General features: G+C 42.2%; 2 protein-coding genes across 22 annotated transcripts in view; one reads left to right on the top strand and one right to left on the bottom strand.

Moving 5' to 3' along the window:
• SRPK2 (SRSF protein kinase 2) overlaps positions 1-7,910 on the top strand; it is a 213,312-nt gene extending 205,402 nt beyond the window's left edge. For 9 of the 19 annotated variants that reach the window (XM_033088271.1, XM_033088275.1, XM_033088274.1 and 6 more), the window contains one exon: positions 3,408-7,910. In XM_033088271.1, coding sequence (XP_032944162.1) covers positions 3,408-3,592 — 185 coding nt within the window. In that variant the 3' untranslated portion in view covers positions 3,593-7,910. The remainder of the gene's footprint in view (positions 1-3,407) is intronic. The other 10 variants (XM_033088276.1, XM_033088281.1, XM_033088286.1 and 7 more) reach the window with 2 other exon arrangements.
• A 148-nt stretch (positions 7,911-8,058) lies between these two features.
• Positions 8,059-13,759, bottom strand: part of KMT2E (lysine methyltransferase 2E (inactive)) — a 72,574-nt gene continuing 66,873 nt past the window's right edge. For 2 of the 3 annotated variants that reach the window (XM_033088266.1, XM_033088267.1), the window contains 6 exons: positions 13,062-13,625; positions 11,820-12,106; positions 10,969-11,057; positions 10,755-10,880; positions 10,482-10,579; positions 8,059-9,635 (listed from right to left, as the gene is read on the bottom strand). In XM_033088266.1, the coding sequence (XP_032944157.1) occupies positions 8,178-9,635; positions 10,482-10,579; positions 10,755-10,880; positions 10,969-11,057; positions 11,820-12,106; positions 13,062-13,625 (2,622 nt within the window). In that variant the 3' untranslated portion in view covers positions 8,059-8,177. The remainder of the gene's footprint in view (positions 9,636-10,481; positions 10,580-10,754; positions 10,881-10,968; positions 11,058-11,819; positions 12,107-13,061; positions 13,626-13,759) is intronic. The other variant, XM_033088268.1, reaches the window with a different exon arrangement.

The following is a 13,759-nucleotide window of genomic DNA, read 5'->3' as shown; positions in this document are numbered from 1 at the left end:
GATTCTGCCCCCCGCCCCCGCCGGTGACTGTAGGAGGCAGGGCACCCGCCTAGTGAGTAGCCTGGCTGCTCTTTTGTTTGCATGCGTGTGTGATGCTGAGGCAGAGTTAAACGATGTTCAGTATTCTTTAAGAAAGAAAGGCTGCAAGTGGTTTAAAAAGTAAACACTGTCACAATTATGTGTCTGGCTATTTCCAAAATTTGTGTCAGCGAAATCTATTTTGTTATATTTTGCTAAGAGAAAAAATTGGCATGGCAAAAATTCTTTAACTTGTTAGTTAGTAACGTAGCTACTTACTTTATTTTTATTTCCTATAAGTGGTGGTAGTGGAGGGGGCTGTTTCTTGTGTGTTATACGCAGGACTGGAGCTGGTAAATGGGCTCGGCCCAGACTCGTCAGGAGAGCCTGTGCTTGGCATTTCTACTCCAGTAGATAGAGAAATTTGGGAGCTTTGGGTTTATTTGTCTTAGGGAGGAGGGCAGATTATTTTAAGAACTTTGTTTTCTGGTAGATTATACTTTAGAATTTGTAAAGGAGAGACTAAGAGAAAGCTATAAATAAGCGTCGAAATGGTTTCTTTTTTATATCTTTAGTTACAAGAGTTCTGTTCAGCTAGTCTTCAGATGGTTTTCAAGGGTGGTGGTTCTATAATTTAGCTGTAATTTTGTGTCGTGGGAGGAGGTGAGCAGTGTTTCCGTACTTCAGCATCTTGACCGGAAGCCTCTTAGAGTTTGTTTTTAAGTAACCTTTATCAACTATAAAAGGGCATTTCTTCTTATCATTAAATTAAATGTAAGAAGTTTTACATATACTCATAGAGCCTGGGCGAGTTTATTTCCTGGTTTTTTCTTGGTATTATAGAGTTTTCCCACCTAGCTACATAACCCACATATGTTTCGAGGCAATTCCGCATTCCCCTCTATTACAGTATTTATGTATGTAATGCCTGTCGGTGCTTAGGGTTATTTTGCATGTTACCCTATTAGTAGACAGCATGTTTGCACATACAGGTTTTTGTGTGTGATTACCTGGCCAAAAGTATATTAAATATTTTATTTTAGGCTGTTCTTTGGGAAATTTTTTTAATCAGTTTATAGTGCTGCTAATTAGGTCCGAATAAATCGTTTTTCATAGCCTCCCAGCATTGTATTGTTTTCATCACAATAACACAGATTTTAAGGCATCTATACGGTAAAGTTGCTCTCTTTTCACTGAAGATTGTACTTAATTTGATGCCTGTTGATGGATTTTAGTTAGTATAAAAACTGGCACTATATTCCTGTGTTGTTCTGAGCAGTTCCATTCTTTCCCAAATCTTCAGAGTAGTTATTGCAAGTCCGAATAGATGATGTAAATAAAGCTCTCTCCCCTTTGCAGAGGATTTGCTGTAGCACGTTAAGCGTGAGCGTCCTCAGTTTGCTTTAGCCTTTGGCCTTGCTCTGGTGAGATCAGCTGCCACTATAAAATCAGAGCAGCAGTGCAGGAAATGCTCAGATTGAGAAACAAGCCCATGACAAAGCTGGTGTTTGCCGGTGCCTGCTCTCCGTCCTCGTGGGCACTTGAAGGGTATGCTCGCGATCGTGTGCAGACCAGGGTTTCGGCTTCTGTTCTTTTACTACCAAATACTGTACCACATCACTTTCCCCACGTTTACGTGGTATTAAATAATACTCATCAAAGGGATGCACCATAGTTGTTGTTGTTGTTTTTAACACCATTCTCCATTACTGACTATTTGAAATTTTGCAAGTATATATTATTTTGCAGTGAGCATATATTGGGGGTGGGATGGTGGGTGCCAGGGTGTGTTTCCTTAGGCGGGATTCCCAGAACTGAATTTCCAGGTGAAAGGATGGCCATTCAGTGAAGGCTCGGACCTTGTTCTCATGGAGCCTGTCCTTCCACAGGAGGGAACTCGCTCCTCTGAGATGTCAGGTCCCCTTCCTGTGTTAAAACAGCCGTGCCCTGCGCCGGAGCCGTGGGCACCTCTCCCAGCCTCACGTGGGCGCCAGAAGCTTAATTTACACGTCAACCCCTTTAACAGGAAACAGTCTCTAAAGACTTCCTTATTTAGAATCTGTGTCCATCATGGTTACAGTGTAGACACAGCAGTTCCTAGGAAAGAATATAGGCCCAAAGAAAAGGTCCTCATGGATTACAGGTCATTTCTTCTTTTGTGTTGGTAATTTTCTGTAATGCTCTTTTATTTTCTTGAATTAAAGAAAGAGGAGGAGTGTGTTTCTAGTTGAGTTGACTAAATGGGTGAACCAGACCAAGCCCCTGACAAGGGCCCCCGGAGCACATCACGAGAGCTGAGCGTGTTGGTTACATGGTAACAGGTGAAACTGGGGAGAGAACTGGCCCTTGCATGAGGTGTGCGCGTGGTGCTTGCACGCGTCGGCTCTGGGCCCAAGAGGGTGTGGGGAATGGGGTGCAGCTTGTCTGTGGGAGCTGCTGGGGCAGACACTAGTGGGACACCCAGGGAGGCCTCTCTTTGGCAGTGGGGTATCCTGTGAAAACTTCTAACAGGTAGAGAGCCGAGTTATTTACAGTGAAAGTTATCCTGACCTTTTGGCAGTTTGGCTTAAAAATAACTTTTCCTCTCATTAGGAAAAAGGCTATTACAGGTACAGACCAATTTACTAGCTGTGAGTCATTCTGTTGTGTCAGTCAGGGCTGTTTGTGTTGATACTGCAGGTGGCACATGGTGACTACAATAACTTCAGAGTTTACAAACTGATGTCCTGATATCAGACTTGACCACAAACGAATGGCATTTGGTTTGGGTTGGTGGCTAGCTGTGCTGTCAAATATTGTTGCCACTAATTACTTGTGGCTATTTACATGGAAACAAATTGAACTTCAGTTCTGCGGTGGCTCAAGCCACATTTCAAGTGCTCAGAAAGCTACACAGAGCTCGTAGCTACCGTGTTAGGCCGTCCAGATAAAGCACATCTCTGCCATCACAGAAAGTTCTCTGGACTAGCATTGCTCTCGAGGAAAAAAAAACCCTTTCCTTGGCATGCTAACATGCGAAAGGAGTTTAAATTGTGTGTATCTTAAAGTTTTTCTCAGCAAATAATGCAAGTTGGAAAAGATGCCAAGTTGGAGTGAGGTGCGTGCAGCCGTCTTTGCAGATGGGAGCCCTCAGGGCGCGCGCTGCAGGCCTAATTATTGAAGGGAACCTAGAACTGATGTGAATGAACTGTTCCCTTTTAACTGAACGCCTGTTTACATGCGCTTGAAACATGACACACTGACATGTACACGTGATGACTGTTGTGTGAGGAGAAAAGCTGGCCTCGTGTCTGTCACACGCTGTCGAGCAGGTAGGTACCTGCCTCACTGGCACAAGGCCGCCCGGCCCGGCAGCGGGAGTTTGCCTGACGGTGTGTTTCTCCCCGTAGGAGAGCTGCGGCATATCACCAAGCTGAAGCCCTGGAGCCTCTTCGACGTCCTTGTGGAAAAGTACGGGTGGCCCCATGAAGACGCTGCACAGTTTACAGATTTCCTGATCCCGATGTTAGAAATGGTTCCAGAAAAACGAGCCTCAGCTGGCGAATGCCTTCGGCATCCCTGGCTGAGTTCTTAGCAGATTCTACAAATACAGCATTCTGAGCTAGCAAATGTTTCCCAGTACATTGGACCTAAACGGTGACTGATTCTTTAACAGGATTACAAGTGAGCTGGCTTCCTCCTCAGACCTTTGTTTTGCTTTGAGGTACTGTTGTTTGACATTCTGCTTTTGTGCACTGTGATCCTGGGGAAGGGGTAGTCTTTCGTCTTCAGCTTAGTAGTTTACTGACCCACTTTCTTCTGGAAACAATAACACGTCTCTAAGCATTGTTTCTTGTGTGACATTCAAATGTCAATTTTTTTGAACGAAAAATACTTTCCCTCTTGTGTTTTGGCAGGTTTTGTAACTATTTATGAAGAAATATTTTAGCTGAGTATATAATTTGCAATCTTAAGAAATTATCAAGTTGGAACCAAGAAATAGCAAGGAAATGTACAATTTTATCTTCCAGCAAAGGGACGTCATTCCTGTATTATAGTGTATGTAATGCACCCTGTAAATGTTAATTTCCATTAAATGTGGGATGGGGACGCTGATTTCAGAAAAGCTACCCAGTCTGGAGTGCTTTGTAGCCTGAGTTGCATGTAGCAGACTTTGCTCCAGGGAGTTGTGCAAACTTTTCATTCCGTAACGGTCCTTTTTCATTGGATTTTAAACAGAGTGGCTCTGGTTATGTCATTCCCTGTATGGCACTTTAAAGAAAGAAAGGACATACTTCACATTCTCAAGTACGTATTATAGTTTAGCACCCCCTTCCTGTTTTTGCATATTTTAAAAGTACTTTTAAGGAAAACCAGCAATTTCCCCTTGAAAATGCGAAGGCCTGGTACCATGTGGTGTTGCCTCGTACAAGCGCTGTACGTTAACTCGGCAAAGATTAAACTGGACGAGAGAAACATGTTCGGTGTGTGGAATGAAATTACATGTATGTTGGGAAATCTTGCTCGTCTGTCTAGAACGAGTATTATCCAGTTTGCAGTGCAGTGGGCCGAATATTACCGTCTCAGAGGTAACAGCGATCGAGTTCATTCCGGAGGCAGTTTTAGGTGTGGCTGCAATGTTTTACTAGCTTTTTGATTGTCACTCCATGCACTGAAGTTGAGAAAATGATTTCCCCTTGCAGGTTGCACACAATTTTGTTTATGCATTTCCTTAAAATTGTAGAAACCAGGACACAAACCATAGTAGGCAATACAATTTTAGAATGTAATAAATAGAGGTGTATTTAGCCTCTTTTAGAAGTGAGTGAATGCCAGTTGTTTTTTAATTTTACATTCATTGAGGTGCCTCCTTTTTCTTAACTGTCCATTAACATTTATCCATATGCCTTTGCAATAATTAGATTGTGAAAAGATAACAAGTGTTGTAACAATAATCCATTGTTTGAGGTGCTTGCAGTTGTCTTAAAAATTAAAGTGTTTTCAGTTTTTTTTCCAGACATTGCCTTGGTCATTGGCCTATATTTGAAGTGATAGAATCAACAAACGTGCTATCCTTTTAGTATAGTGTAACCAAAACTAAAGGGAAGACCAGCGTTGCTGTGGCAGGAAAGGTAGTTCTGTAACATGAGTTAAGGCTTATTACAAGGATATGATTCATTGCTTTGCAAGGGTAAAGAAGATGAATTTAGAAAAGATGCTGTGGTATAGATTTAATACCTAGAATTTCAGTGATCATTTTTCATTCACGTTTCATCAAAAACATGAATTACATTTTGTTTGAGCATTGTGGATTTTCTTTTTCTTTTTTCAGTGTTTACTGTGAGGGAACAAAACACGTCATCTTTTAGGAATTAGCATTATGTCACGTATCACTAAGGTCAAACATACTGTTCATTTAGGAAGTGTGCTTCTAAGTTTTTCTAATGAGGCTCTGGGTTACCATATAGATCCTGTGACAGGTGGTGGCTGTAGACCAGTGATGCCATCCACCATTTCCATAGGAACCACTCTTACAAGAACTGCAGGGTACAATTATGTCTTCTCTGAGTCTGTAAGAATTTTTATTAGGGGTATAGCACACTTGAATGAAAGTTGTCTAATGCAGTTTTGGCTGTTAGGAAATAAACTATGTTATTATGGATATTCGAAAGGATCTGTCCCTTATGATAAAATAGCCTAAATAGTTTATTGTAAAAAAACAATTGTTCTAGAAGGAATCTGCATTTGTATTAGGTATGGTATGGTTTTCAGCAGATCCTTGGTGGCTTGATGATTATGCATATAAGCTAAGAGAACCACTGATAATGCAAACACTAGAGCCAGCTTGGTTGAATGCTCCACCTTTCCTCTCTCTAGTCCATGTGAAGTCTTCATGGAAAATGACAAGCAGTGGATCTCATATGTGGTTATAGCAGATTCAGAAGCTGGCTGGCTGGCTGGCAATTAGAACTGCCCCAGGGCAGAAAAAAAGTGGATGTAGGTGCTTCAAAAAAGCATACATTTTTTAGGTGAAAACTGACTTACTAACTTGCTTCTTCCTGTAGCTGGATCATACATACATAACTAGTTAATAGAAAAAAACAACTGTTTCTGCTGGAGTAGAAAACTTCAATTCAGTTTGTATTTACAGTTGAAATTAATTCTTAAATTCCACTTTTTTCCACTAATTTTTTTTTTAACGTTAATGAAATTTTGGTAGAAGACAGTATTTGAGAGTGTATGTATCCTTCATTAAGGAGTCAAAGAATTATATAAAATTCTTCAGTTTCTAAAAAGCTTCTGTATACATTATGTAGTAGGAAAATTTAAAACTACGAGGAATTAAAAATCCTTTAAAGAGATAAATATTGATATTTCACTATGCTAGTTCACTTTGTTCTGTTTGAAACTATCAGGATGCATGGTAAAGCCATTTTTTCTTGGACAAGAGTTGCTTTAGTGAATGCCATGAGAATTTTGTTTGATTAAGGAAAGGATGGTAAAGTTGACCTAAGTTCTTTTAAAACTTGAAGCTGATTAGGATTGATTCCTAAATACAGCTGCATTAATGTACTAGCATTAGCTAATTTTCAAAACGAAATGGAAATTGAAAGTGTAAAACATGACCTACGATACTGCCAAATCTTAGTCATTTTAATGTTTACTTTTTCCATCAATGCACAGAATTTGTATACTGTGCCAAATTGTTACGTAACAGGATGATGGAAGACATGATGACAAATAATGGTCATTACGATTGATTATGCTTAATTAATCCTCCTGAGAGGCAGAGGACAAAATAGTAAGAATTTTTTTATTTTCCCAAAAATAACTAGCATTTTATATTTCAGCAATAAAATGTTCACGTGAGAGGCCGTTTTCATTTCACTTGAGAGAGCTAAGAATAATGCCTTTTTCCTTTAATTTTGTACACAAAAGAAATTTTAAACATTTCCCGCTACTTTTTAAAGTAGTATAGCTAGACAGTAAATGTTAATTTAAGGTTTCCAAATAATTTTGATTAATCAATAGGACATTTCAGTTATGTTTTAAAATGTACAAATTAGATTGTTCCTGTGTTTTTTTTGGCAAACTACTTTATAGTTTCAAACACTTGTTGTAAATTACAATCTATAACTTCTGTGTAATGCTTTAATGGTATGGGTTCATTTTGTATTCAAACATAATTCAATGTACAGAGCTCTGGCACCTCACAGTTTCTTTCTCATGGCTCTTGCTCCTGCCAGAACGACCAGGAGGAACATTACAAGAGCAGGCCTTACTACTGCCCCTGATGCTTGCTAGTCCAGCTGAGGTAGTAGTCGCTAAAGAAAATGGAAGGCTCCTTATAAACCATACTGGAAAATATAACTTCCGTAAAAACACTTGCTTAAACCCCAATCTCAGAAGTTGTACAGGACAATTTGGTAAAACTGACATAATTGTGATTTATTAACATGAATTAAAATGCCCAACCAGTGCTTCAATGTGACAGTATATTTAAAATAAAAAAGAAATTAAAGGTCATATACTGTACTACTTTCACAAAGATCACACAGTTTTGCAGACTTGTCATATGTACAATGCTATATATCAAATGAGAAAAGCTGTAAGCAATTATTATATATGCAAAAGAAATGCAGTATTTACAGTTTGTCAGGAGACATTAAAAATCATCTATACATTAAATTACATTTTGTTTGTAAATAACCGATAAAACAAAATGAGCCATGTCCACACCAAACTATAAAAATTTGTATTGTGTTTTTTTATATCTAAGATGCACTCGCAGAGCTGCTGAAGGAAAAAACTGAAAATCCTCACAGTGCCATTACTTAGGTTTGTACTTAATGCATATGTATAAAATAATATAGAAAACATCCACTAAATGAATTTTAACTGCAACAATAAAATTTAAAGGTCATGTAGCATCAATTCTACTGCCAGAAAAATAGCTGGAATGTTCACTTACAAAATAAAGATACCTACTACTGGTTTAATAGCACATTTTTAAAGGAATTTTAAAAAGCAAAAATGGGAAAGATACAATGAAAGCACTGGTTTTTTTTTTTTTTTTATACAAAGTTTCATGTACAAGCTTTAAAAAGTACCTTACAGGTACATATGAAATATACAGTTTATCTTACAGAACATTTTAAAAAATGTTTTTGGAGTCCATTTTAATGCCACCCCGAACCATGGTAATTGTTCTGAAATGTTGGTGGCACCTGTGCTCTGTGAATTGGTATCTGTCCAGGTACTGGCGATGCCTGCTGAGGTCCCTGAACCCCGTGTGGCAGGGCCACAGAGCCCGGGTGGGGACAGAACCCTGAAGCAGTCGGTGTTGGAATACTGTTTGGTCCTTGGGGCTGGAGGTGAGGACCTGCGACCGGTAGTGGACAGTGTGGCCCCGTTCCCGACGGCTGGTGCTGGGCTCCGGGTCCCAGAGTGGTGTGGTGCGCGGCTTGTGCGGGGTACGGGGGCACGGCGGGATGAGCACTGGCAGGGAAGAGGGGAGGTCCTTGATGGGGGGGGTGGTGCCCGGCCGCCAGCACGCCCGCAGGCGGCGGCGGAGGGGGCGGGGGCGGGGCCGGGCTCACCACGTGCTGGTGCTGTGCGGGGAGGCCCGGGAGGCCGGGCGAGGGGTGCGGCGGCGGGTGGTGGAGCGGCGCGGGCGCGGGCGGCGGGGGCGGCGGGGGCAGGTGGTGGCCAGCAGCGGGGGAGTGCATGTGCGCCCCGGGGGTGACGGCGTGCACCGGCCCCACGACGTGCGCCTGCGCCGCCGAGTGCTGCTGGTGGGAGCCGGGCGGCTGCACGAGGTGCGGGCCTGGAGCGGGCGGCGGCGGCGGTGGCGGCGGGGCCACAGCGGCAGCCGTCTGGTGGTGCACCGGGGGGGTCTGGGGGGGCAGGAAATGGCCCGGCGCCACGTGGTGACCCGGGACGGCTTGCTGGCCGGCGGTGCCTGGAAGTGCTTGGTTTGGTCCTGATGTAAACACAGCCTGTTGGGCGAGGCCGCCTTTAAGCTGACTGTAGGCCTGGAAGTTGGCAGAGGGCGGCTGGCTCGGGTAGTAGGACGAGGAGGGGGGCGGCGGGGGCGGCGGGGGCGGGGCGGCCGACAGACTCGGGGGGGTAAACTGACTGTAAGTTGCTGACGACTGTCCTGAGGGGGTCTGTGTGAATAACGCCGCCGGGCTCGCCTGCTGCGCGCCGGCTTGAAGGTTCTGTGCTGCTGGATAGAAGTTTCTCTGCGGCTCTCGCTGAGCTGTCCCAACTTGAGGTGACTGGCAATGGTGCGGCCTGTAGGGAGACCCCAGCTGCTGGGCAGGAGGCTTTGGTGAGAGGTAACCGTGCTGGGCAGGCGTGTGGGGCGTCGAGGGCTTTGGAGGGTTCTCTGTGTGCGGGGACGGCGGGCAGTGCAACTTGAGGGGCGCCGAGGGCAGCTTCTGTGACAGCTGCTGAGGGGGAGCCTTGGAAAGGGCGTGGGGGGCACTCAGGAGCTGCGGTGCTTGGAGTTCTGCTTTCAGGTGAACACCGTTCTCAGCTTCTGACACAGGAGCTGCCGCCTCCCACTGGGAATCTGGTTTTGTGAGTATTTTCCCATGCGGCTGGGCAGGAATTACAGGTCCTGGTGAACCAGGCTATGAAAAGAAAACAGGTCACGTAAGCTATTTCCATAAATGTAAGAAACTTTTTATGTACACCGAGGTTTGTTACACTGGTATTTAACGTTATTTCAGTACTGACTGTAAAGGGCGTGCGGAATAAGCTAGGTTTGCGGGTCAATCACAAAGGCACTTCAAGTTCTGGTAATAAGCGTCAACGGATTCCCTGGATTTTTACTGAAGACAGTTAAAGAAATACTGGATTTTTAATACTAATCTGCCTTTCCCCCGTAAACAACGAAACGTGTTTGGGAGCCTTACTCTGAAAGAACCCTACTAACCCTGAACACTTAGCAGTGTCACTTCCATAACCGACATTTCTATATCCAACCTCATGAGAAACTGATTTGGGTAAACCAGCTGCCCGAAACCATTTTGAGTGTAATACCTTTACATTGTTCAAATACTCCCCACGCAAGAGCACTTACTTAAATACGTATAATGTGCTTTAAGGAAAAAGGAAATCAATCTCAGATTCCCCGCTTTAGTTTCCAAAGATACGCCACACGCGGTGATCACAGCTTTATGACCCACGATGGGGACAACGTTTCTTTTAAGTGAATGTTACCTGATCTTTTGTTTTTAGACAATTGGGTGGTTAAATATTTCATGAAAAGGCTGAATTTTCTAGACACCAATAGACTAGGGGTGGATCTCTTGGAGAAAATGTAAGCTATTGAAGTAGCACATTAAAAAGTTTGGTCAAATTCTGTTTGACAGAAAGTGTCCAGAAATCACAAACTGATCCTTAGTACAGCAGAAAAACCTGTGTGTGCCTGTTACCGTGCACTTTCATCCACGTTCAAAGGTCAGTGTCATTACCTTGCTCATTTTTGAAGGGCTTTTACAAGTATTTTGAGAAGTATCTGGAGATGGACATTCATTGGTAGTCATGGGTTCTGGATTTTCAGGATCAGGATCTATAAAGCAGAAGAAACTTGTAGTAAATGTAAAATTTCATGATAAATATTGCCTTTTACTAACACTACAAAGCAATGTGCATTCTATTTAAATCAACTTTGTATAAAGATTCCCTCCTTTGTGATTTAAAAAGATATTTAAAACAATAACCATGATAGGTCATCTGCTACTGACCTTCCATAAGTTCACTGAAAGAAGGGACTGGGACCTTGGGTTGCAACTGGGGAATGTGATTTGAATGAGATGAAGGTGAAGACGGAACATGACTCGGTGAACATGGGACACAGGGTGATTCTCCCCCTAGAGATGAAGCAGACCCAAAGAGAACATTAGAACTGCAAAGTGATTAGCTGACTCCACTTTTTGGCAAAGGAACAAGCTCACTTACCACTGTCTTTATCTTTTCGGTGATCACTGAGAAGTAAAGCTCTCTGGTAACTCCTTTCTCTCACTTGCTCCACTGACGTTGAGGCGGTCCTTTACAATAAAATCATACCATTAATTAAAAGAAGCTACTGCCGGCCAGATTATTTAACATGATCGTTAAAGCATGTCCTCCCAGAGCAAAGCTTTCGCTCTTTTGGGAAAACATTTTTGTGTTAAGCTTTGAAAACAGCTCTTTTTCTTTCTACCAGTTTTCAAAACAGATTTTTATCCTCATTTATTTGAAGTGCTCAGTCAGACTCCATCCTTTTGTCTTAAACAATTTCTTGGTGAAAAGGAGGTTGGAGGATAGTGTATGAACATTCAGAATGTCATTTCAGGTTACTGTTTACAAATGACCTTGTGTCAGGATTGGACGCTCTCCGTAGGGGACAAAGGAGCAAAGTGAATGTGGTCTCCTGCCCTTTGCCAAGTCCCACCCTACGTCTTTTAAGGTCACTGGTAAAGAAAATGCAGGATGCTGACGGTGATAAAGGTTCTCTGGAGAGGAATATTTATGTGAAAAATGTGAAAATTATCAAGGAGTAAACAATGGATGTATAACAACACAAGCAAATATATAGCTAATCAATAACCCATCAGCAAAGAGGATCTTACAAATTTATGTCCACAGACGTCTATCTCAGCCTTAGGAGAACCAAAACACCCCAGGAAGATCGTTCACTAACAAAAGCTTATTCTTTTCAGAACAGCGCACTTCCAATCCTTACAAACCCAGACTGCTTTAAGGATAAGGTGTGCTGCTCACTACTCGTGGTTAGTTCTGAAGTCACAGTGAGGTTGAGGCGGGCTTACCACTGCACGGGCTCGTTCTTCTCGCTGGCGGATGTGTCCTTGCCGGGGCTGCTGCTGCTGCTCTCATCTGCAGCAGCCCTCTGCGCTGTGGCCAGTGCTGGTAAAGCCGGGCTGCCAGTGCCCTCTGCCTGCTCCCCACTGTCACTCCTGCTGGCACACGCATCACCATGGCTGCTGCTCAGGTTCCCACTTGCATGAGGGGACACAGTAACCAGGGGAAAGTGTTCCGCCTTAGAGCCACTTTTCCTAGCTTCACGTTGTCTTTTACGGTATTCTAACAGAGAAACCTTAAGAAAGATAAGGAAAAGCAAGTTCAGGGTCAATCTATTCCTTTTTTCTCTAAAGAGAATTACTATATATTAGGAAAATTATGTAAAGTAATTTGGTTCTGAACAAGTAATAACAATAATTAACAGTTATCAAATGCCTGCTATATACCAAGCATTGTATATAGATGATTTACATACATTATCTCATTTAATCCTCACAACAATCCTATGAAATAGGTATATTATCATCCCCATTTTACAGATGAGGAAATTGAGTAACTCACTCACTCCAGGTCACACAGCTGGTGAGTGTTGGAGCCGGGATTCGAACCTAGGTCTTATTTGAAAGCCCGTGCTCTTTCCACTATACTACATTGCTTCCCACAAAGTTGCCAACTGGACTCTGTTATAAAAATTAAAAGCACACATCACTAAAATTCTTTGACTTTTAAAGCAATAAGCCTATTAACAAATAAGTGTTGTTAGTTTCTCCCATTCCTCTGAAATAAGGCACTCACTATGTCTGCCAACCAAATAATGGTGGTACATCAGGGAATTTATTATTTACATAATACTTAGACTTTTCAAAATACTCTTATTTATATGCATGGCCTAAATACTGAGGACAGGTATTCTATATAAGGCTGCCTCTTCTATGTAAAAGAGGGAAGTAACACAAATACAACTCCATTTCGTTGGGTAGTGGTTATCATTTTTAAAAGTTACTCTCTGGGTGAAATAAATCTCTGAAACCTTGCTCCTTATAAGAATTTCCTATACTAGCTTGTTTTATTTCTCTGTAAACATTTTCTAATTAACTGGGCATTTACAAAAGGTTTAAAAATGTACATATCAAAAATTGAACTTGAATAACTAACGTATGAATGCCTTACATCACTATAACTCCTAATAACCCTCAGAAGTAGTATTAAAAAACCCTATTAAAAGGACTATAAATTGTTAAATTTGTAACCTTTTTCTTTTGTGGTGGGTTCTGGGGTGTGCAAGTTCCGTCGATCAAAGTGTCATTAACAGTCCGTCCGAAACCAGATACCAGCCCATCTTCCGACGTACAGAACACAGGTGTTTCCAGAAACATGCCTCTGGTATCATCCTGCATCAGGCACTTGGACTCACTTATTCGGAAGCCGCCTCCAACCTCCAACTGATGTGAGGGAGTCAGGTCCCTCAAGTTGGAGTTTACTGAGAAGTTAACGCCTGTTCTGTCAGGACTCTTTACCCAGGAAGAATATATTGTACCCCGTCCAGAGTGAGTAGATTCCAGTTGGCTGTTAGAATCAGTCCTGTCATGTGTAGGTGTTTCCATGGTTTTATGTAAGGCAGTTTGCTCGATTGCATCAAGTCCCAGTTGAAGGTCTGACACAGATTCCTTTTCTCCAGGGCACTGCCTGTTGACTTCAGGCCTACTCCTAGGGCTGGTATAACCAATAGTCTTTATTTCTTGTAGACCCAGTTCAGTTAAACTAGAATTTCTAAAAGGCCCCAATGTTAACATAGTTGAAGATCTGTCATATCCCTGTTAACAGAATTTAAAAAAAAAAAAATGACAACATCTTGAGACTACTTATTTTAAAAGCTACCAGTAATTATTAAAGCAAAATAACAATACTAGGAAAAAATCACCAATTTAAATAACCTTTTTGAATATTG

Source organism: Rhinolophus ferrumequinum, chromosome 20 (genome assembly GCF_004115265.2).
Source record: "Rhinolophus ferrumequinum isolate MPI-CBG mRhiFer1 chromosome 20, mRhiFer1_v1.p, whole genome shotgun sequence".
Classification (NCBI taxonomy): domain Eukaryota; kingdom Metazoa; phylum Chordata; class Mammalia; order Chiroptera; family Rhinolophidae; genus Rhinolophus; species Rhinolophus ferrumequinum.
This window is presented reverse-complemented; position numbering and strand designations above follow the sequence as displayed.